This window comes from Scyliorhinus torazame, chromosome 16, assembly GCF_047496885.1.
Source record: "Scyliorhinus torazame isolate Kashiwa2021f chromosome 16, sScyTor2.1, whole genome shotgun sequence".
Classification (NCBI taxonomy): Eukaryota; Metazoa; Chordata; class Chondrichthyes; order Carcharhiniformes; family Scyliorhinidae; genus Scyliorhinus; species Scyliorhinus torazame.
Window position 1 is genome coordinate 33,976,168 of NC_092722.1, and position 23,871 is coordinate 34,000,038.

The window sequence follows — 23,871 nt, forward strand, 5'->3', positions numbered from 1 at the left end:
AAACAAGGGGTGAATGTGGTGATACACCACTGTACCTCCCTACCATTGTACATAGTATATAATAGTTGTGCGTAACGTGGCCCTGTAATACTGTGTATTGTACTGTAACTCTGCAGAGGTTCGGTCACTGGTAGGTAACCCGACCTGGCCACGGAGAGCTCCGCCTTAGCCACTCCCCCGGGAGTCAGTATAAGAACCTCTTCTGGGACAGCCCCCATTCTTTCTGGGGTCGTCTGTGTCGGGTAAGCCTCCCTTGTAGTATATTAAAGCCTGAGTTAAAGTCTCACATGTCTTTGTGGTTCTTGACGCTTAGCGCATCAATCTGAAAAGTGAAGTGAATGTATTTTGGGAGCTGCATTCAGTGAACTGAATCCTGATTTCAAAAACGCCTTCCAACCACTGAGAGCCGGGAGGTTTCATAGCCGCCAAAGTGTTAGCCAGACTCGGTGAGTGTTGTACAATATATTATAAATTCTGCTATTTCTTGTTGTGTCCTTAAACATATTTTCTTCAATTACAATTTGCCGGTGAATTGTTCAGAGTGTTACAATATTGCTACTTCTTGACACTGAGTAATTGATATAAAATAAGGCTACAAACAGGGCACAGTGCTTAGCGCTGTTACTTCATAGCACCGGGGACCCGGGTTCGATTCCCGGCTTGGGTCGCTGTCTGGGCGGAGTCTGCACGTTCCCCCCGTGTCTGTGTGAGTTTCCTCCGGGTGTTCCGGTTTCCCCCCACAAGTCCCGAAAGACGTGCTGTTAGGTGAATTGGATATTCTGAATTCTCCCTCAGTGTACCTGAACAGGCGCTGGAGTGTGGTGACTAGGGGCTTTTCACAGCAACTTCATTGCCGTGTTAATGTAAACCTACTTGTGACAATAAAGATTATTATTAAAGATGATTTTTTTTAAACAAGGTTTTTAATGTAACAGTGACAATAATTATATGAATAAACCACTTATCATGTGGAGAAGTTTCTTATTCTATTTACTTGTTGAAGATATATTAATCATCCTGTATAAGCGATAACAATGAATTTCAACCGAGGCCAAATGCGAGTTGGTTAGTGGCTTCTTTATTGTATCGAGCTGGAACAAACCTACAGGTTTTGTATATTAAATATATAGGTTTATGTTCTGTGAAGGATGCTACAACTAACAGCACTGTCAAAAATGTAAGTAAATATCCATCTGTACAGATTGTTTCTGAGTATTGCAGACACAAAGGTGTGATGTTGGATTGGAATTGATATGTGGTTCAGACACATTCTGTTATCAGAGTGATTATCACCCTGACCTGACTTGGCTAATGAAGAACCCGGGGAGTCAGCCCCAGACCCTTTCTCTCATTTCTTTTAACAAGTAAATTATTCAGCTAAACAACCAAATTCACTACAGTGACAGCAATGTGGAAGTCAACATTCACTTCCGAAGCAGCATCAGAGAGCTGGAAAGTCCGAAGTCACCCCTCATTATACTCTTAAATGCAACATTCTGGATGACTTACTCAGAGACATCCAGTGAAAATACTGTTTGCATTGCTCAGCAACAATAATTGGATCAATCTCTATCATTTAAATCCAAATCCTACATTTGCTCCAATCATAGAATTTACAGTGCAGAAGGAGGCCATTCGGCCCATCGAGTCTGCACCGGCCCTTGGAAAGAGCACCCTACTTAAGTCCACGATTCCACCCTATCCCTGTAATCCAGTAACCCCACCTAACCTTTTGGACACTGGGACAATTTAGCATGTCTAATCCACCCAATCTACACATCTTTGGACTGTGGGAGGAAACCGGAGCATCCGGAGGAAACACACACAGACATGGGGAGAAAGTTCAAACTCCACACAGATAATCACCAAGGCCGGAATTGAACCTGGGATCCTGGAGCTGTGAGGCAGCAGAGCTAACCATTGTGCCACTGTGACCACGTGTCAGTCAGGCACCCACATTCGCCGGAAGCAGGATGAGAGCTCACACCTCCCTCCAATGGGGAGGAAAGCCAACTGGCTAGGAGGCCTTGCTTCAAGAGTTAGAGAGACAGCTGGGGGTACAAAAAACTTCAGAAAGCAATTTAGCCCAGTGATTAACTGCAGTAGCAGGGAAATCCAGACTTGTGACTTGTAAATGCCCCTGGATTCTCAGGACATGATACAACTCCCATACTTGCACAGTATCATAATTTATAGGTCGTGTTTGTTGTGTCAGCCTCCATTTGATTTGGGGATGAACTTTAAAGTGTTCACTCTTCTCCATATTTTTGGTCAGGGGTAGTCCCGACTAGCTGACCATTAAAGGTCTCATGACATTAATCTTGAAGAAGAACAGGGAAGTTCTCCCCACCATATCCTGGCTCAGATTTATTCTTCAATTGACATTGTGGTCATTATCAGTGCTTTTTTGCAGGAACCTGCTGTGGTAATTTTGGCTCATTACACCAGTGACTGCACAGTATTGGCTGCAAAATGATGTGAAAAGACCTGAGTTTGTGCAAGTCACTATATAAATGCTTCCTTCGAGAATAAATATCCAACTGCTTCCTCCTCATACTCTACCTTTTCACGCAAAGCACATACATTGGACTGAATTCTCCGCCGTCGGGCTGCACCATTTTGCTGGCAACCCGGGGGTTTCCCGACGTCATGGGGCTGCCTCACAATGGGAAATCCCATTGACCAGCCGGCGAAACGGAGATTCCCGACGGCATGCTGAACCAGAAATCTGGCGCGGCGGGACAGAGAAATCCGCCCAGAGTGTCTACTGAATCTATAAATGTGTGTTGTTTCTTGACACGAGTGTTGCCAACCCTCCAGGGTTAGCCTGGCGTCTCCAGAAACTGAAGACCAATCTCCAGGGCGCTGCTGTGTGCGACCCTGGAGAAAAATCATTGGAATGTGAGTCAAGTTTAAAAAAAAAATCTTTGAACATTTCTGTTTACACGAAATACAAGCATTATCCAATTGGGTAATAAGAACATAAGAACATAAGAACTAGGAGCAGGAGTAGGCCATCTGGCCCCTCGAGCCTGCTCCGCCATTCAATGAGATCATGGCTGATATTTTGTGGACTCAGCTCCACTTTCCGGCCCGAACACCATAACCCTTAATCCCTTTATTCTTCAAAAAACTATCTATCTTTATCTTAAAAACATTTAATGAAGGAGCCTCTACTGCTTCACTGGGCAAGGAATTCCATAGATTCACAACCCTTTGGGTGAAGAAGTTCCTCCTAAACTCAGTCCTAAATCTACTTCCCCTTATTTTGAGGCTATGCCCCTTAGTTCTGCTTTCACCCGCCAGTGGAAACAACCTGCCCGCATCTATCCTATCTATTCCCTTCATAACCTTATATGTTTCTATAAGATCCCCCCTCATCCTTCTAAATTCCAACGAGTACAGTCCCAGTCTACTCAACCTCTCCTCGTAATCCAACCCCTTCAGCTCTGGGATTAACCTAGTGAATCTCCTCTGCACACCCTCCAGTGCCAGTACGTCCTTTCTCAAGTAAGGAGACCAAAACTGAACACAATACTCCAGGTGTGGCCTCACTAACACCTTATACAATTGCAGCATAACCTCCCTAGTCTTAAACTCCATCCCTCTAGCAATGAAGGACAAAATTCCATTTGCCTTCTTAATCACCTGTTGCACCTGAAAACCAACTTTCTGCGACTCATGCACTAGCACACCCAGATCTCTCTGCACAGCAGCATGTTTTAATTTTTTAACATTTAAATAATAATCCCTTTTGCCGTTATTCTTACCAAAATGGATAACCTCACATTTGTCAACATTGTATTCCATCTGCCAGACCCTAGCCCATTCACTTAGCCTGTCCAAATCCCTCTGCAGACTTCCAGTATCCTCTGCACTTTTTGCTTTACCACTTATCTTAGTGTCATCTGCAAACTTGGACACATTGCCCTTGGTCCCCAACTCCAAATCATCTATGTAAATTGTGAACAGTTGTGGGCCCAACACTGATCCCTGAGGGACACCACTAGCTACTGATTGCCAACCAGAGAAACACCCATTAATCCCCACTCTTTGCTTTCTATTAATTAACCAATCCTCTATCCATGCTCCTACTTTCCCCTTAATGCCATGCATCTTTATCTTATGCAACAACCTTTTGTGTGGCACCTTGTCAAAGGCTTTCTGGAAATCCAGATATACCACATCCATTGGCTCCCCGTTATCTACCGCACTGTTAATGTCCTCAAAAAATTCCACTAAATTAGTTAGGCACGACCTGCCCTTTATGAACCCATGCTGCATCTGTCCAATGGGACAATTTCCATCCAGATGCCTCGCTATTTCTTCCTTGATGATAGATTCCAGCATCTTCCCTACTACCGAAGTTAAGCTCACTGGCCTATAATTACCCACTTTCTGCCTACCTCCTTTTTTAAACAGTGGTGTCACGTTTGCTAATTTCCAATCCGCCGGGACCACCCCAGAGTCTAGTGAATTTTGGTAAATTATCACTAGTGCATTTGCAATTTCCCTAGCCATCTCTTTTAGCACTCTGGGATGCATTCCATCAGGGCCAGGAGACTTGTCTACCTTTAGCCCCATTAGCTTGCCCATCACTACCTCCTTGGTGATATCAATCCTCTCAAGGTCCTCACCTGTCATAGCCTCATTTCCATCAGTCACTGGCATGTTATTTGTGTCTTCCACTGTGAAGACCGACCCAAAAAACCTGTTCAGTTCCTCAGCCATTTCCTCATCTCCCATTATTAAATCTCCCTTCTCATCCTCTAAAGGACCAATATTTACCTGAGCCACTCTTTTTTGTTTTATGTATTTGTAGAAACTTTTACTATCTGTTTTTATATTCTGAGCAAGTTTACTCTCATAATCTATCTTACTCTTCTTTATAGCTTTTTTAGTAGCTTTCTGTTGCCCCCTAAAGATTTCCCAGTCCTCTAGTCTCCCACTGATCTTTGCTACTTTGCATGTTTTTTCCTTCAATTTGATACCCTCCCTTATTTCCTTAGATATCCACGGTCGATTTTCCCTCTTTTTACCGTCCTTCCTTTTTGTTGGTATAAACCTTTGCTGGGCACTGTGAAAAATCACTTGGAAGGTTCTCCACTGTTCCTCAACTGTTTCACCATAAAGTCTTTGCTCCCAGTCTACCTTAGCCAGTTCTTCTCTCATCCCATTGTAATCTCCTTTGTTTAAGCACAAAACACTAGTGCTTGATTTTACCTTCTCACCCTCCATCTGTATTTTAAATTCCACCATATTGTGATCGCTCCTTCCGAGAGGATCCCTAACTATGAGATCCTGAATCAATCCTGTCTCATTACAAAGGACCAGATCTAGGACCGCTTGTTCCCTCGTAGGTTCCATTACATACTGTTCGAGGAAACTATCGCGGATACATTCTATAAACTCCTCCTCAAGGCTGCCTTGACCGACCTGGTTAAACCAATCAACATGTAGATTAAAATCCCCCATGATAACTGCTGTACCATTTCTACATGCATCTGTTATTTCTTTGTTTATTGCCTGCCCCACCATAATGTTACTATTTGGTAGCCTATAGATTACTCCTATCAGTGACTTTTTCGCCTTACTATTCCTGATTTCCACCCAAATGGATTCAACCTTATCCTCCATAGCACCGATGTCATCCCTTACTGTTGCCCGGATGTCATCCTTAAATAACAGAGCTACACCATCTCCCTTACCATCCACTCTGTCCTTCCGAAAAGTTTGATACCCTCGGATATTTAACTCCCAGTCGTGACCATCCTTTAACCATGTTTCAGTAATGGCCACTAAATCATAGTCATTCACGATGATTTGCGCCATCAACTCATTTACCTTATTCCGAATACTACGAGCATTCAGGTAAAGTACACTTATGTTGGCTTTTTTACCTCTGTTCTGAATCTTAACACCTCGATCAGTAACCTCTCCTAAGTTATATTTCCTCTTAACCTTTCTCCTAATTTTCCTTCTCGTCAAACCCACATCTTCCTGTAACAACCTGCCGCATCGCTTACCATTAATGTTTTCACTTCCCGTTTTATTTCTTTTAGTATTCCTGGTCCTATTCACTGAGCTCCCCTCAGTCACTGTACCTTGTACTGTCGCCCTTTTTGATTTTTGACTATGGCTTCTCTGCCTTACACTTTCCCCCTTACTGCCTTTTATTTCTGTACCTGTTTTACTACCTTCCAACTTCCTGCATCGGTTCCCATCCCCCTGCCACATTAGTTTAAACTCTCCCCAACAGCTCTAGCAAACACCCCCCCTAGGACATCGGTTCCAGTCCTGCCCAGGTGCAGACCGTCCGGTTTGTACTGGTCCCACCTCCCCCAGAATCGGTTCCAATGTCCCAGGAATTTGAATCCCTCCCTCTTGCACCATCTCTCGAGCCACGTATTCATCCGCTCTATCCTGACATTCCTACTCTGACTAGCTCGTGGCACTGGTAGCAATCCTGAGATTACTACCTTTGAGGTCCTACTTTTTAGTTTAACTCCTAGCTCCCTAAATTCAGCTTGTAGGACCTCGTCCTGTTTTTTACCTATATCGTTGGTGCCTATGTGCACCACGACAGCTGGCTGTTCACCCTCCCCCCCCCAGAATGTCCTGCAGCCGCTCCGAGACATCCTTGACCCTTGCACCAGGGAGGCAACATACCATCCTGGAGTCTCGATTTCGTCCGCAGAACTAATGAGTCCTTTTGCTTCCCAATTGGTGTAGGAAGGAAGTGTGTCACAAGGACGGACGCGTTGGCCAACAAATGGCTGGCGTGTGGGGGGAAAATCATGTGACGAATCACAGAATCTGTAGAGGCCAGAAGGAGGCCATTCAGCCCATCGAGTCTAACCAAGCCTTAAAAAGAACACCCTACCTAGGCCCACTCCCCACCCGTAACCCAGTAACCCTACCTAATCTTTTGGACACCAAGGGACAATTTAGCATGGCCAATCCATCCAACGTGCACATCTTTGGACTCCAATGCTCCAGGGATACATTTAATCGCATTTGACACCCTATCACCCATCCCAGAATTCCTGCTGCTGTCACTGTTTGTAAGAATGAGGACATTTCTCGGTTGTTTTCTGTACGATGAACCCTGGGTGAAAAAGATTGCTTAAGAAAAACACTGGCTGTGATCCTTGTAGATAACAGTTCCTTTGGTAACATTTAAATTTTTTAATCTGTCCAGATCGCCTTCAAACCCGCGCCATCGATCGTAGGCGGAGTCAGAGGTCAACTGACGTGAGGCGCAAACATGACCAACTCCTCAGATGCGAACTGCACTCTTGAAGCTAATTTCCAGTACTATTTATTCCCAGTGGTCTACAGCATTGTGTTCATTCTGGGCTTGATTGGAAATGTTTTGGCTTTGTGTTTAATGACCAAGGAAATGAAGAAAGCCTCTCCGTCCTATGTGTACATTACAAACCTGGTTGTCATAGACCTCATTTACATTTGTACCTTGCCCTTCCGAATCCACTACCACACAAGAAGAAACGACTGGTCCTTTGGGGACGTAGCGTGCCGGATCACGGGGACCCTGTATTTTGCTAACGTATACATCAGCATCGCCTTTCTCAGCCTCATTTGTCTGGACCGTTACATCGCAGTGGTCCACCCAAGGAAATACATCAGGATGAAAAACACGCACTTCTCGAAGTTCATCTCGGTTCTGGTCTGGGTGCTGTCCATGACCATCATGCTTCCCCTGGTCTTCAGCGGGTCATTCAACAACACCTCCAAAAACAACATAACCGCTTGCTTCGAGAACTTTGACCCCAACACCTGGAACAAGAGGATGGCAGCCTATAACGTTGTGGTGCTGGTGTTCGGTTTCTCCATCCCGTTCACAGTCATCGTCATATTTTACCCTTTGGCAGCCAAGAAAATAGCCCAGCTTAAAAGCAGCGCCACCTGTGAAAAGGCTCTGACTATGATCCGAGTCATTTTGGTGATCTCGGTGGTCTGTTTTGTCCCTTATCACGTCACCCATTTTCTCTATTTCCTCACTCGCCTGAACGTTATTCAGAACTGTGCTTTCGCCAGATTCCTCTACAGGTTCAGGCGGATTACCATGGCCTTAGCCAGCCTCAACAGCGCCCTAGACCCTATGATATACTATTTTGCAACCGCCCATTTTAAGTTGCGTTCCAATCGAAAGAAGAGATCTATTCGGCAAGTTATGACTTTCCACAGAGAAAGGAAATCAGTTCAGCGGGTTTGCACCCTGGCCCGGCAGAAAACGGAAATCTGATACTGCCGGCCACGTGCATTGACTCAGTAGCTCAGGATCTGAATAAGTGCTGGTTCTGAGACTGCATTAGCTGGGTTTTGAAGTCAAAGTGACAGTGTATCGCTTTCCTATCTCAGTGCCGTGGTCAGGAACATGGGAAGAGGAGGCGGCCAATTAGTCCCTCGAGCCTGTTCTGCCAATCAGCGAGATCACAGTGGATCTGTAACTTTAATCCACAGACCCACCATTGCTGCCTGACTCTTAGTTAAGGAAATTCCACCAATCTCTGACTTAAAATGAATAATTTCTCTGGCATCAGTCACCGTTTGTGAAAGAGGTGTCCAAATTCCACCCTCTTGTGTGTCGAAATGTCTCCTAATTTCACGCCTAAAAGTTCTCGCACTAATCACTTGACCATGCGGCATGATGCCACAGTGGTTAGCACTGCTGCCTCACAGCATCAGAGACCCGGGTTCGATTCCTGCCTTGGGCGAATAGCTGTGTGGATGGTGTGGTTGCACATTGTCCCCGTGTCTGTGTGGGTTTCCTCCCAGTTACAAAGTTATGCAGGTCAGCTGGATTGTCCATGCTAAATTGTCTCCATAAGGTTACAGGGATAGGATGGGGGAGTGGGCCTAGGTCGGGTGCTCTTTCAGAGGGCCGGTGCAGACTCAATGGGTCGAATGGCCTCCTTCCGCACTGTAAGGATTCTATGATTCTATGTTGCCTGGTCCTCTATTCCCAACTACTGGAAACAATTTCTCTCCATCCCCCATCCTAAAGACCTTGAGCTCCTGAAGCCATGGATTGGCTGTCAGTAGGTGACAGGAGGTCGGTGATCTGGTCACTGGTGCCCAGTGCAATTTTTCTGAGTCCTGCCACTTGCAGCAACCACTGTGTGTCACATCTTAATCTCCACTGCAGTTTGCACACTATCCCAGCTCGCGCAAACAAAAGGTAAAAATGTGTAACAAAATAATTTACGCTGAAGTTTAATTACATGTGACAGCGTTTCATAGCTTAGTTAATTTCACTTCATTAAATTAATAGTCCCACTGGTTGCTTATATTCATTAAGGCTAATTACTATTTTCAATAAAATGGATAGAATTGAGTATCTATTGCCCAAAAGATTCACTGGGGTATTGATGGATCTCTGTGTCTATTTGGAACCCCGGATATGCGTTATCCCTTCTTAGTTCCCAATTAACAGAAATTCAGTCTGTGTTTTTTGGCAAAGTTTTGTTGAACTTTATTGCCACTGGTAAATTTTTGGTTACAATTCAAACTTAGGTCAGATTGATTGTCTTTAGCGAATTTAGTTTAAAATTTAGTTTAGGTTGAGTTTAAAATACAACTCGTTGTAATTCTTCAAATCATAATGCACAGTACAAAATTACGGATTGATTTAAACAAAAGGAAAATGGCAATAGCAAAGGCAGCAGCAAGACATAGGTTTCAGAAAGTGATAGATTGATTCCGGAATGGATTTTTCCATCCCGACAAGTGATTTTTAAGAAGATCCTTATCTTAAAGTTTTGCCTTCTTTACAGCTATGATTGGCTTCAACTAATTTATAATTCACTCAATTCGACCTAACTGTCTGCCTGTCAATTTAAGAGATAAATATTTTGGTAATTTTCCATACCCTGGCTTGCCAATTGTGCCTCTAACATTAATTAGATTAACACAAGTTTTCGAAAAGTCATTATGACCGTGACTGACTGTTACCATGGAAACGCAACTGTCGAGGCCTGGGAAGACAGCTGCATACAATGGAGTCTTTTGTCACTGGTCTTAGTCTCTGGCCAGTCTCGAGCAACTTGCAAAATGTGAAAATTTAGAGTCTTATCTGATTAGTTCCCAGCTAGTTGGCTATCCTCACTCTCATGGTTAATATGATTTAGTCAATTACACAGAATGATTTCTCAATTTAACCTTTTATCTATCTCATCTATAGCTAACCAGAAAGGCTGATTTCGATCAGGTATATAGAAAGCAACTGTTTCCTGTGATGGGTTGTCCACAACAAAGAGATATAACCTTAAAATAGAAGCCAAGCTATGCATGGGTGATGTCAGGAAGTACGTCTTCACACACCACACAGAGTAGCAGAAGTCAGCAACCCCCTCTCCCCAAACCATGCAGAAAAAGCTGTTAGGAAGTGCTGGAAATCTGAAATAAAAACAGATAGTGCTGCACTCAGCTGAAATCGCCACAGGTACCGTCTGAGCACTTCCAATATTCCATGTTTCAGTTCTGGAAATGTATTTTGTTATTGCTTCTGGTCCCAGTTTCCCCTTCCTGCCTGCGATAGCTGCAGTGTGCAGAGCAATGGTTAGCGAGCTGTCTGTAAGGGATATATATATATATTCTCCAACGCCTCCGAAAATATTACCAGACTCTGCAAATATACAGAGAAGGGTTGGACGAAATAGGGTCATCGAAGGGCTTGTGGAGCATAGACCTGTTGGATTGAGTAACCTGTGTCTGTTGTGTAAAGGTTACACAAATATGGGCAGATTCTGGAGATTCTGCAAATAGTAACTCATGGTTGCTGAACTCTACATATAATAACAAATTCCATTGAATCCCCTGCAAATAGTAATAGATTTGAATGACCCCCTCCCCGCAATAACTCAGCTGCGAAATGAACTGGTTTCACTGCACCCTGTGCAAATATTAATACGTGATGTGGAGATGCCGGCGTTGGACTGGGGTGAGCTCAGTAAGAAGTCCTACAACACCAGGTTAAAGTCCAACAGGTTTGTTTATACAACATTAATACAACACTGGTGATACTTTGCAAATATTAACAGTTTGAAAATCTTAACAAATGCCCATCTACAAATATCAGCACACTCCGAGAGACCATGTATCTCAGTTATGGGCAACCTAAGCTAATGAGTGGGCCTCCTTCATCTCAGTGGGCGGCAAGATTGAAATCAGGCTTGTTCACTAACCATGACCCCTATGAATAAGATGAAATACATTTAATACACGCTGAATATTTCATATTGAGTTACAGAAAATGCTTCATCACTTATATATTAATAGAACTGTCATCCACTTCAAATGGTAAAAACAAGAGACATATTTACACTTTGGATGGGCGGCACGGTGGCACATTGGTTAGCACTGCTGCCTCACAGTGCCGAGGACCCGGGTTCAATCCAATCAACAAAAATTCAGTTCAATCAACAAAATGTCTCCTGGGCCCCACTCAGAACTCCGATGGGCTGCATGTGGTCCCTGGCCCGTAGGCTGCCCACACTGTTCCACCTTCATTTTGAATGTCAGTGCTGGCTAGCTAAAAGAATGCAATGCTTTTGCTGCAAAAAAGCATTTCTTCTATGTCTGTGGCTATAGAAATAATAAGTTACTAAATTAAAAATGTTGATGGTGGATGGATATAAATTTGATCATCTGTGTGGAGTCCCCATGATGTTTGGAACCATATTTGAAAACCTATTGAGGACAGATTTTAAATGCGCGAAGAAAGATTTAGGGCGTGATTTACCCGCCTCATTGTGCCCGACTTGGCAGCTTGACGAGGCCGTTGAATCTCGTGAGAGGTCTCTTGTGTGATGTGCGACACTTGAGACATCTGGGGAGATTCAACCGAACCTCGTGAGATGTCGTGATCTGGATTTGGGTGTGATTGTGGTCAGCATATTTGAATGAGCCATTAAATTAGGTTCATTTAAATATGCATGTGCTGTATTCTCCCAGCGCCCAGGAACTAATAACCTCCCCATCGAGGCCTCAACCAGGTGCCGTTTAGTAGTGGCCCACACAAACGTGGACCAGACACCTGGGGCCTCCTAATCCATTGGAGACCGCTGGGTGGTCGGAAACCCTGGCTCTCCCTCTGGCACCTTGGCACTGCCAGGCTGGCACCATGGCACTTCCAACCTGGCACTACCAAGGTGCCTAGGCCGTACTGCTTTCAAAATGGCGGCCTGATCTCTGAGGAGCCAGTCTCGCTGGCGAGTTCAACTCCCCATTGCTGAAAATATTTCGAAGGGTGCAATTCTCTGAAATATGTCGAAGTTCATTTGTTGAGGGCTTTTCAGAGAGATTCCCGCCGGCTCTGCCGACTAATTCCGCACCGCTAATCAATGACACTTAATCACTTTTGTGGCCCTGGGAGGTTTCTCACCGGGTTAGCCCTCACTTAGAATTTTTTTTAGGTCTGGTGACCTGACCTCAGAGATCGGGCCGCCATTTTGAAAAGGTGCCCCGATCTCTAAGTGAGCTTGTGGGTCCCCCACCCATGGGAAATGTCATCCTCCACACACATGGGCACCAGCCCCCCCCCCCCCCCCAAGTGAGGTCACCCCACTATGGGGTAGGTCCCTGGGGGTTCCCTTCTTCAGGCCCCCCCCCCCCCCCCCCAAGCCCCACGCTTCAAGGACCTCCACCTAACTTGCACATCTTTGGGAGGAATCCGGGGCACCCGGAGGAAACCCACGCAGACTTGGGGGGAAAGTGCAAACTCCACACAGATTGACACCCTGAGGCAGGAATTGAACCAGGATCCCTGGAGCTGTGAGGCAGCAGTGCTACCCATTGTGCCAGCATGTTTGAGCCGGCAAAATTGGATGCTCTATTCGGGGGTGGGGAGGCAAAGGGCTGGGGAGGGTGAAGGACTTGTTCCTGGAGGGGTGATTTGAGAGTTGAGATGAGTTGAAGGAGAAAGCAGGGCTTGGGGGCCGGATATGTTCAGGTGCTTTTAGGTATGGGACTTTGTCCGATGGGCATTTCCGACATTCTCGGAGGTGCCACCGTCTACCCTGTTGGAAAGGATACTCTCGTGTGTGGGGGATGCATGGGCGAAATGTGGGGTATGAGCAGGTTTTGGTGGAAGAACGGAAGGCCAGGTGGGAGGAGGAATGGAGTGAGTCCCTCTGTAGGGTGAATGCTACATCATCCTGTGCGAGGTTGAATTTGGTAGAGCTCAAAGTGGCGTTTAGGGTGCACCCCACCAAGGCCAGGATGAGTCGATGTTTTGAAGACGTTGAGGATAAATGTGACGGTGCTCGGGAATGCACATGTTCTGGTACTGTCCAAGCTGTGTTTTGGGGGGTCTTTTTTCAGCATCGTGTCGGTAATCCTGAAGGCTGCCTTAAAACCCTGTCCGTTAGTTGTTGTAATTGGGGTGTTGGACCAGCCAGAAGAGGGCGGGTGCATTGGCATCACTGCTGGCCCGGCGACAGATATTGTTGAGGTAGGCAACGCCACCCAGTGCCGCAGCATGTGTTGTTGAAAACTCACCACTATTCTCAGAAGTCCCCCTATACCAAAAAGGGTCGACATTCTAAATTGTGATCAGGAATTCTCACTCCCTGACTCCGATGCAGGCTTCAGTTGGTGCTATTCAGGTCAAACTATGTTTTCAAGTTATCCCCCGGTATAACCCATACCTTCACCGAAGATTTCATCTACTTACCACTTAGTAGCATCGATCCTGGGTCCCGCATTGCTAAGTAAGTAAAGTAGACTTTGGAATAACCACTATTTCAGGTTAAATTAAGTTATTTTATTATTATATTTTTTCTTTTAAAAGCTGCAAATACTTTCTTTACAGAAAGGAAAAAAGATCTTGCTTATGGATGGTTGAAGGGACCTTCAGGCCCAACTTGACAATCAATCTTCTTTTTAAAATCTAGTCTTCTTTAGATGTATTCGCTGATGAGTTCGGTTGCTGTGTCCTATTTTTCCCATGTACCGAGCTGAGAGCTGGCTACCTCTGAGCTGACTCTGCCTACTCTTTAAATTCTAGTCTTCCTTAGATGTACTGGCTCGGCTGCTATGTCTTAGCTTTCCCATGACCAAGCTGACTGTAATCTGACTCTAAGCTGTTTGTTCCTTCTCTGCTTCTCCCCCCCCCCTCTCTCTCTCTCTGAGTTCTGGTTCTGCCTGCTGTTCCCTTTCTTCGGGTTTATATATTTTTCTAACAGTTATCTAGTTTTTATGACTTTATTGTAAAGTAACTCTTATTTAACTTTGATTGTAAAAAGTATCTTTGATCTAAACATTCTAATCCAACTAAGTATTCATTTTGACATGACTTCACCTCATAGATCTGATTACATTGTGTCCTTTGTGATGTTCAAAATGCTTTGACTTCAAGAGGTGTTACTTTTAATTCCTGTCATTTCTATAGTTTTATTTTCCAATTGTGTCCTCAGCTCATAATTTTGACTTTGATTCTGGCTTTGAATTATGTTTCTCGTAGACTGATAGTCTCCAGTTTTCTTTAATTTACCTGGTATTAGCAAAATTTCACACTTAGAATTGTCACCAAATTCAACTGAACCTCATCCATTCTTTTCCAGCTGCTCACTAAGATAGTTACTTTCAGTGAAGGTGTGAGCCATTGTTTTTGGCTTCATTCAAAATCCTGTTTGTCTTGTTTGCCAAGCCCGCTTGACCAAGGCTATCTGCATTTTACAATCCTGCCCTGACAGCTGCTGTTAACACTTTGTGGGATCTTGCCCTGTATTCTCTCATGTTTCTCTCAGACCAGATATTGCCAGACTTCCATGTTTCAAATGACACATCTTTCCATATTTTCAATAACACATGGCAGGGTGATTTAATGGAACTCCTGTACCTCAAGGTCAAGTGAGGGAGTCGAACGAGGGTTCTATCCTGGATGGCGGCTGTTTATTTTGCACTTTAAAGAGCTGGTCATTGTCAGCTGTTAGTGGCGGGAGGGAGATTGATTGTTTGTTGTTTTGGGTTATATTTCTGCTTTTGGGGTTCATGTTACTGTTGTTGCTTGTAAATGTTGATGTGCGTTTTATTATGCTGTTGTGTTGCAAAGTTTTTATATGATTAAAATATTTTCCAAAAAAAAAGGGACTGTGAGTTAATGAGATAATTGTATCTTAAGATGTACTTTGTAATCCGTGTTAATCTTAAAATCGGTGTGTAATTGTTAAGCTAAGGGGGGGGGGGGGAAAAGTGACTCTGTTCCTCTAAGTTTTATAAAAAAAAGTAAAAGTTACAATCTTTTGAGCCAGGGTTCCATTTTGGGACCTTCCTGTCCTGTTTTTACACCAAATGGGATTGTAACACAAGCCTCTGGCCTGCTCCTATGGCCACAATGGATGTATGGCTGGTCCAGTTACATCTCAAGTAATAATGGATTTGAATATATTGGCTTTGCATAGAAGGGTACAGATATCCAGCAGATGGCAATGCTTACAAAAGCCAACCCGTTCATCTCTGCTTAGCAGACAATGTCCTTAAGCAACACAAAATGAAAAATCCAAACATCTTATTTTAAAAATTTATTTTACAAACATGTTTTGGTAAAATAACAGACAAAACAGTATGTGAGCCACATCCTATCTCAATTCCTAATCCAGCCCACAAGATTCTGCCATATTAGAAAAATATGGACACTCTTCCATAGGCAAAAAAGTCACTTGTAATCTACAGGTTGCATACATCTCAATGCTCCCATTTCCAATTTTATATCAACAATAGCATATTTAACATTACTATTAGGGTCTTGCAAGGCATGACTCTCTTAAATAGGAGGCAAATATAAAAATATCAAGAAGGTAATCTTTCTGTGCTGTTTCTTTCCGAAACCCTATGGATCAGAGAGCGATAGACTGAGGCAGTCCTTTCTTTAATAGGGTTATCAGGTAACTGCCCAATTCTTCATCCTAGGGGAAAAAATATTTAGTCAGTAAGTAATGTATTTTCAAAAGCAGCATCGAGAGCTAGACTCGTTCTGTCTCGGGCAGGTCCTTGCCCAAGAGGCGAGGACCTGGTTAATTAGGGTCAAGGAGGCCTCCTGGACTAGCTTCAATTACCTAAGGGAGTTAAGAGAGAAATATTCCAGACTTTAATCTCCTAATTGTGCAGTTTGATAGGCCAAGCTTTTCCTGTCTTTTTTTGAAAGTGCTTTGCAAATTCTAGAACAGCTCAATTTTTAATATTTAATATTTCTTCTGTGAATCTCTTAGGCATGCAGTTGAGAGTGTGTGGTCTCCTTCTGTGCTGCACTTTGTATATTTTTTCTGTGTTAAAGATACTACATAAATGCAAGTTATTGTTAAACAGGTAATATGTTCATTAATAACTGCGCCCAAGTTCCACTGGGTGGGGAGTTCTTTGCTCAACTAAAACTTTCATCTGTTAGAAACAGAGCAAATAACTTTTCAACTGGCACCATACTCAAACCTGACCTGGTTACACTTGTAAAAATAAACTCGATGTATTTTCCATTCTGCTGTTCTTAACCTTTTGGCAATTTTTAAATCCTCCACCACATAAAATGAAACCACCTCCAAGTAGCTTACCACCCACTCAGTATTATTGTGGGTACCTTGCCTGGCTGATGGCAATCACACATTGGAAAATGCCACATTTTCTCATTTAAAGTGATGAAATTTGCCATGGGTCACAGGCTCAAAGAATACTACAGATTCTTAATTACTTAACTCACACATGTCTCGGAGCAGGATAAAGACCCTGGTGAAGGTTCATGTCCAACTAAGTGAACCAAGCACTTTAACAAAAAATGATCAAACGCCAAGCTGAGAAACAGCCAATCCCAGTAAAACACAGGATTGAGTAATGCAATTTAAAAAAAATGATCCTGTCTTTCGTATCCTTTTCAAATTTATATCATGGATTTTAAAAGATGAAATGTGTGGTGGAAGAGGTCATTACTGCAAATCATTCAGGATTTCTTTGGAAAATTGAATAATTAATTTGTCAATTTGAAGTGATTTTACAAGCTCTATGTTGAAAAGTGATAATCATAATCACAAAATCTCCAAGGAACATAATCCTGATGGTATAATTTCAGAGGACAATTTATAAATATAAATAACTAGTTAAATTGTCAACAGAAATAGTGTTCAGTCAGCACCAATTTCCACTGTAATGGCTGGGAGTGATGAATCAGTTCTGCTCTGTTGCCCAATTTAATACAGCTGTCACAGTCTAATCAGCAGATGAAACAATCACTAACTTAAATTTAATAACACAGATACAGAATTATCAATCTACTAATCTTCCTAGTGATGGTTGCTTCTTAGCTTTGAGCTACAGGAGGACGCTATGCATATCTAGTCAGCTATAACCTCCTAAACCTTCAATATAAAGAATGGTTTGTGATTACACTACACGGGAGCATGTAGAAAAAAAAAATCTCCTTCTCATATGGGAAGTCCTTTAAAAAGAAGCTCTCTCGATTTGAAGTACAACATCCGATTGGTCTAATCTAGAGGTTGTGTAAGATGCCTCATCTGCAGTTCGGTGCCATCTTTAACCTTACACACTGCCTATTAGGCATTCATGCTGCTATAATCCAAACTTATAATCACTTAATCACAAACTGTGGTGACGTGCTGCACAATGAACCTCCATCCCTCAGATTTGCCAAGCACTTTTACAATTTTACTTCACTGTGATTTCAGGAATAAATACAATCAAAATAGGTAAACTGTCATTGTAATTCATGTATTATTTCATGGTTTGAACTGAGGACCCGGGTTCGATCCCAGCCCTGGGTCACTGTCCGTGTGGAGTTTGCATATTCTCCCCGTGTCTGCGTGGGTCTCACCCCCACAACCCAAATACAACACTCGAGTCAGGACTGGAGCCAATATAAAAATAAATCATCTCCACAGCAAATTACTGAAATTAGTTTTCAAAAATGTGAACGTCAAGATTGAAGGAACTGGGCCTCGTCTCCACGATACAATCAATTATCCAAATTAACTTGTTCCCTCATGACACTGCACATGAATAGTCTGAGGTCTGATCTTTCACTACTAACCTGCCCTATCCCTTCAAGGCCACTCAGTTACCTCCACGGAGACCTGGGGCTGTATTTTTCTCCACCAAACCTTCCAAAATTAGAGAAAATGGAGGATAAATGAGACATTGAACAGTGGATCCCCAGTCCATTAGGTAGAAGCTGGTCTAAATAGGTCTGGAGGTCAATTATGAGGTAAATGTGAAGATTGCTGGGTACTTCAAAGTCGGTCTCCAGATCCATCGACAAGACGTCTGACTAACAGAAATGAACTTATAATGGATCTCAGAATGAAAGGAGTGCCTTTAGAAACAAAAAAGGAATTTCCAGACGCTTTTGCAGTGAGCGCAAGGTGGATGCATAACGCCAAGATTCAGGATCTTTGTTTCGCGAGTTGAGGGAATTCTCAACATTTGGCTGACCACCATAGCATCCATCTTGTATGTAGAGCAAGCAGTTCAGTGAACTTGTATGGGTGGGTCTGCTCAGGCACTTGGCTATCTCTACCATTCACAGAGCAATAGATTGGTCTGACAGCAAGGCCAGTTTCAAACGCTAGGTAACACTGGAAGTGAACATGCACGCACTGGCAAGGATGCACGCCAGCACAGACCCGTGCTCACACAGACAGTGTTCCACAATTCATTGGTAGCATTCTGCAATGTTGGACATCTAAGGAGATTGGCTACTTCCTTTAATCGGAGTTCATTATTGCAGATTGCCATATTTCGTTATTTAAGGGTATTAGTTTGGGTATGAGCAGAGTCGCCCTCCTTCTTGGAAGAGGGGTACTTTTAGATGCATGTGGTGCCTTTGGACATTACCCAAGCTCGCCAATTACTGCCCTATAAAGACAGTGCACAAAATGTGAAAGACATTCATCGAGCCTCGAGCGATTAACATGTGGAATATTCTAAAGAGAAGCTGGAAGTTTGCAGGATTCCCCATTGCGCATGAAAGTCACCGACTCTCCAAAGTAGGTTCACTCACCTGGTAGGTCCAGGAAACTAACACATCTTTAGTACTCTGATCTTCAGACATTGCACTGATTTTGATGAGAATGGACTCCACCATCACAGAACCATCAGGGAGATGCTGAATGGGATAGTCCTTCAAGATGCTTCAAGACACCAATAAAGAAAGGAAAGAATGAAAATAAACTTAATAAAAACTGCCTGGTTGAGCTATCTTGGAACCTTTTTGTATTTTAAATTTTTCCAAAAAGTAACTATTTAAAAAAATATTCTGAAATTAATTTAATGTCCATTAAGCCTCCCTTGGTTGAGGTGAGTAACTGAGTTGCAGACATATTGATGTTGAGGGGTCACTGTTACATTCCAACTTTTGGCCAACGGTCTGTAATTATTAAGCATGTTGTTAAGTTATTTTAGTTTGAATGTAAACTGAACAGGAAACGTCCAAGGACGCAGAACAAAGGTCAGTGGCACCAGCAACTGGTCTAACTTACTTCCCTTTTATTAACCCATGTGTCCCTTGCCTTTGTTCGCAGGCAATAACATTGATCCATTTTATCATTTCAGTAAATTGGTTACATGTATAATAGGCACCAGTCCAGAACAGGATACCTAACCACCAGTTAGAGAACAGATATGTGTCAGGTTTGGGGGTTTTCTGACCATTTTGCCACAGCAAAGGTTTGGAAAGGAGCTGCATTTAAACATGGGTTTTAATGGAAAGCAGTCACATCCGAGAAGCACAGAGATGAAAAAAATGGTAAATGTGCTAATGAGCTAGGTACTAAAGTAGTTTTCCTAAAGATTTAGACAATAACTAATTTGTTAGATTGTACTGGTTATTGTCAACTCCTGCACCCATTATGTTGAGAAATCTCTGGTTCCAGATGTTTAACAGGTGAACATCCATTTACCAGATCAAGCAGAGCAGAAGACATTCTTTGATTCACAGTTGTTTTATTATTGTACTATAGCTCAGTAAAAATACCAGTTTCCACTCTTCCCTTCTGGATCCTCTCTAGAAGCAACCACCAAATCCCCCCCCCCCCCCAAACCCCTCCTCCCCCCGCCCCACCTCCCTCTCCCCTCCTCCTCCCCCCCACCTCCCCCTCCCCTCCTCCTCCCCCCCCACCTCCCCCTCCCCTCCTCCTCCCCCCCACCTCCCCCTCCCCTCTCCCCCCCCACCCTCCCCTCCTCCCCCCCTATTTAAGCTGAAGATGAATAACAGATGGGCGGAAGTGTGTATCTTCATTATTTTGTATCTCATGAAATAAAAGGTGTGATTTAAAGGAAAGATTTCAGTGTCACTTTGGCCATGTTAGGTGGGGTGTTTCTTGATGGCCGTGTTTGTGAGATTGAGCCCGTATTCAACGGCATTTTGTGCCAATAATGAGCCCCCACGTGATTCTCACCATTACCGGCTGCCTCACCGTTTGATTTGCCTGACTTGTGCCTCAGCTTCTTGCAGACAACAAGAGGGAGCTGCCCCTCCGTTCCATAGAGTCCCCCAGGGCCCTATGGGCGCTGTCAGGGAGGAAGCGCTGGAGGCCAATACGGGGCCTGCCACCAAGGAGACAACAGCGGTCTCCAGTTCTTCTGAATGTCCGCTCCTGACACCGGTGCATCTCAAGGACAGCGGGCAGAACAGGGTGGCTAAGCGGCGCCTGTGATACCAGTATGCCGGCCCAGGCCCTCCAGCTCCAAACCCTCCAGCGCCATCTGCCAAGGGCGCAGAAAGCAGCAGGCTGCCTCCCCTTTTGATGTGCATCCTGGGTCACCTACAGGTGGCACTTGACCACGAAAGATGAAGAGAGCGGGGAGCACTGAGTGGGCACTGGGAAGTTCACTATCTGTAGCTCGGGGAAATGAAATGTAAAATGGTCACTCTTAAAACATATAACACCTGATACATGTGAAGCCTCGGTCACATAAATCTTCACAAGTGGCCTTCGTGCACCCCCACCCTGTGGCCCTCCGCTCCCCCATCTCCTGCCCACAGGCACAGTGGTTGGCCCAAGATCAAAACCCCCGATTCAGACCCATTCAGAGGGTGTGTGTGAGCGCGCTGTCTCTCTGTTCAGAGGATGAGTGTGAGAGCGCTGTCTCTCTGTTCAGAGGATGAGTGTGAGCACGCTGTCTCTCTGTTCAGAGGATCAGTGTGAGAGCGCTGTCTCTCTGTTCAGAGGATGAGTGTGAGCACGCTGTCTCTCTGTTCAGAGGATCAGTGTGAGAGCGCTGTCTCTCTGTTCAGAGGATGAGTGTGAGCACACTGTCTCTCTGTTCAGAGGATGAGTGTGAGCACGCTGTCTCTCTGTTCAGAGGATGAGTGTGAGCACGCTGTCTCTCTGTTCAGAGGATCAGTGTGAGAGCGCTGTCTATCTGTTCAGAGGATGAGTGTGAGCACACTGTCTCTCTGTTCAGAGGATGAGTGTGAGCGCGCTGTCTCTCCGTTCAGAGGATGAGCGTGAGAGCGCTGTCGCCCTGCTCAGAGAATGAGTGTGAGCGCGCTGTCTCTCCATTCAGAGAATGATTGTGAGCGCTCTGTATCCCCGCTCAGAGGATGGGTGTGAGCGCGCTGTCTCCCTGTTCAGAGGATGGGTGTGAGCGCGCTGTCTCCCTGTTCAGAGGATGTGTGAGCGCTCTGTCTCTCCAATCAGAGGATGGGTGTGAGCGCTCTGTCTTCCCGTTCAGAGGATGGGTGTGAGCGCTCTGTCGCCCTGCTCAGAGGATGGGTGTGAGGGTGCTGTCTCCCCGTTCAGAGGATGGGTGTGAGCGCTCTGTCTTCCCGTTCAGAGGATGAGTGTGAGCGTGCTGTCTCCCTGTTCAGAGGATGGGTGTGAGCATGCTGTCTCCCTGTTCAGAGGATGAGTGAGAGCGCGCTGTCTCCCCGTTCAGAGGATGGGTGTGAGCCCTCTGTCTTCCTGTTCAGAGGATGGGTGTGAGCGCTCTGTCTCCCCGTTCATAGGATGAGCGTGAACGCTCTGTCTCCCCGCTCGGAGGATGAGTGTGAGCGCTCTGTCTTCCCGCTCGGAGGATGAGTGTGAGCGCTCTGTCTCCCCGCTCGGAGGATGAGTGTGAGCGCTCTGTCTCCCCGCTCGGAGGATGAGTGTGAGCGCTCTGTCTCCCTGCTCAGAGGGTGAGTGTGAGCGCTCTGTCTCCCCGTTCAGAGAATGAGTGTGAGCGCTCTGTCTCCCCGTTCAGAGGATGGGTGTGAGCACGCTGTCTCTCCATTCAGAGGATGGGTGTGAGCGCGCTGTCTCTCCATTCAGAGGATGAGTGTGAGAACACTGTCTCCCTGCTCAGAGAATGGGTGTGAGCGCGCTGTCTCCCTGCTCAGAGGATGGATGTGAGCGCGCTGTCTCTCCATTCAGAGGATGAGTGTGAGCGCGCTGTCTCCCTGCTCAGAGAATGGGTGTGAGCGTGCTGTGTCCCCGTTCAGAGGATGGGTGTGAGCGCTCTGTCTTCCGTTCAGAGGATGGGTGTGAGCGCTCTGTCTCCCCGTTCAGAGGATGGGTGTGAGCGCTCTGTCTCCCTGCTCAGAGGATGGGTGTGAGCGCTCTGTCTTCCCGTTCAGAGGATGGGTGTGAGCGCTCTGTCTTCCCGTTCAGAGGATGGGTGTGAGCGCTCTGTCTTCCCGTTCAGAGGATGAGTGTGAGCGCTCTGTCTCCCCGTTCAGAGGATGAGTGTGAGCGCGATGTCTCCCTGTTCAGAGGATGAGTGTGAGCGCTCTGTCTTCCCGTTCAGAGGATGGGTGTGAGCGCTCTGTCTCCCTGCTCAGAGGATGGGTGTGAGCGCTCTGTCTTCCCGTTCAGAGGATGAGTGTGAGCGCGATGTCTCCCTGTTCAGAGGATGAGTGTGAGCGCTCCGTCTCCCCGCTCGGAGGATGAGTATGAGCGCGCCGTCTCTCCATTCAGAGGATGGGTGAGAGGGCAGTCTCTCTGCTCAGAGATTGGGTGTGAGCACGCTGTCTCCCGGTCAGAGGATGAGTGTGAGCGCTCTGTCTCCCTGCTCAGAGGATGGGTGTGAGAACACTGTCTCCCTGCTCAGAGGATGGGTGTGAGCGCTCTGTCTCCCCATTCAGAGGATGGGTGTGAGCGCTCTGTCTTCCCGTTCAGAGGATGAGCGTGAGCGTGCTGTCTCCGCAATCAGAGGATGGGTGTGCGCGCGCTGTCTACCCGTACAGAGGGTGAGTGTGAGCGTGCTGTCTCCCGTTCAGAGGATGAGTGTGAGAACACTGTCTCCCTGCTCAGAGGATGGGTGTGAGCGCTGTCTCCCCGTTCAGAGGATGAGTGTGAGCGCTCTGTCTCCCCGCTCAGAGAATGAGTGTGAGCGCTCTGTCTCCCCGCTCAGAGAATGAGTGTGAGCACGCTGTCTCTCCGTTCAGAGGATGAGTGTGAGCGCTCTGTCTCCCCGCTCAGAGGATGAGTGTGAGAACACTGTCTCCCCGTTCAGAGGATGAGTGTGAGCGTGCTGTCTCTCCGTTCAGAGGATGAGTGTGAGCGTGCTGTCTCTCCGTTCAGAGGATGAGTGTGAGCGCTCTGTCTCCCCATTCAGAGGATGAGTGTGAGCGCTCTGTCTCCCCGCTCCGAGGATGAGTGTGAGCGCTCTGTCTCCCCATTGAGAGGATGAGTGTGAGCGCTCTGTCTCCCCATTCAGAGGATGAGTGTGAGCGCTCTGTCTCCCCGCTCAGAGGATGAGTGTGAGCGCTCTGTCTCCCCGCTCCGAGGATGAGTGTGAGCGCTCTGTCTCCCCGCTCAGAGGATGAGTGTGAGCGCTCTGTCTCCCCGTTCAGAGAATGAGTGTGAGCGCTCTGTCTCCCCATTCAGAGGATGAGTGTGAGCGCTCTGTCTCCCCGCTCCGAGG

General features: G+C 45.6%; 2 protein-coding genes across 6 annotated transcripts in view; one reads left to right on the top strand and one right to left on the bottom strand.

Annotated features, from left to right (window-relative positions):
- Positions 1-1,034: 1,034 nt before the first annotated feature.
- LOC140392498 (lysophosphatidic acid receptor 6) lies at positions 1,035-11,905 on the top strand. The gene is made up of 3 exons (XM_072477733.1): positions 1,035-1,061; positions 4,776-4,848; positions 7,344-11,905. Exons 1-3 carry the CDS (start codon positions 1,035-1,037, stop codon positions 8,264-8,266), a joined length of 1,023 nt encoding a protein of 340 aa, XP_072333834.1. The 3' UTR covers positions 8,267-11,905.
- A 3,627-nt stretch (positions 11,906-15,532) lies between these two features.
- Positions 15,533-23,871, bottom strand: part of ints11 (integrator complex subunit 11) — a 73,314-nt gene continuing 64,975 nt past the window's right edge. For all 5 annotated transcript variants that reach the window (XM_072478229.1, XM_072478224.1, XM_072478225.1 and 2 more), the window contains 2 exons: positions 19,025-19,154; positions 15,533-15,929 (listed from right to left, as the gene is read on the bottom strand). In XM_072478229.1, coding sequence (XP_072334330.1) covers positions 15,861-15,929; positions 19,025-19,154 — 199 coding nt within the window. In that variant the 3' untranslated portion in view covers positions 15,533-15,860. The remainder of the gene's footprint in view (positions 15,930-19,024; positions 19,155-23,871) is intronic.

Coding starts and splice junctions, on each gene's coding strand:
- LOC140392498 (XM_072477733.1), top strand. CDS start 1,035: ATGAATTTCAACCGAGGCCAAATGCGA. Junction 1,062..4,775: donor TCAACCGAGGCCAAATGCGA/GTTGGTTAGTGG, acceptor CATCCTCTAAAG/GACCAATATTTACCTGAGCC. Junction 4,849..7,343: donor TTACTATCTGTTTTTATATT/CTGAGCAAGTTT, acceptor TGGTCTACAGCA/TTGTGTTCATTCTGGGCTTG.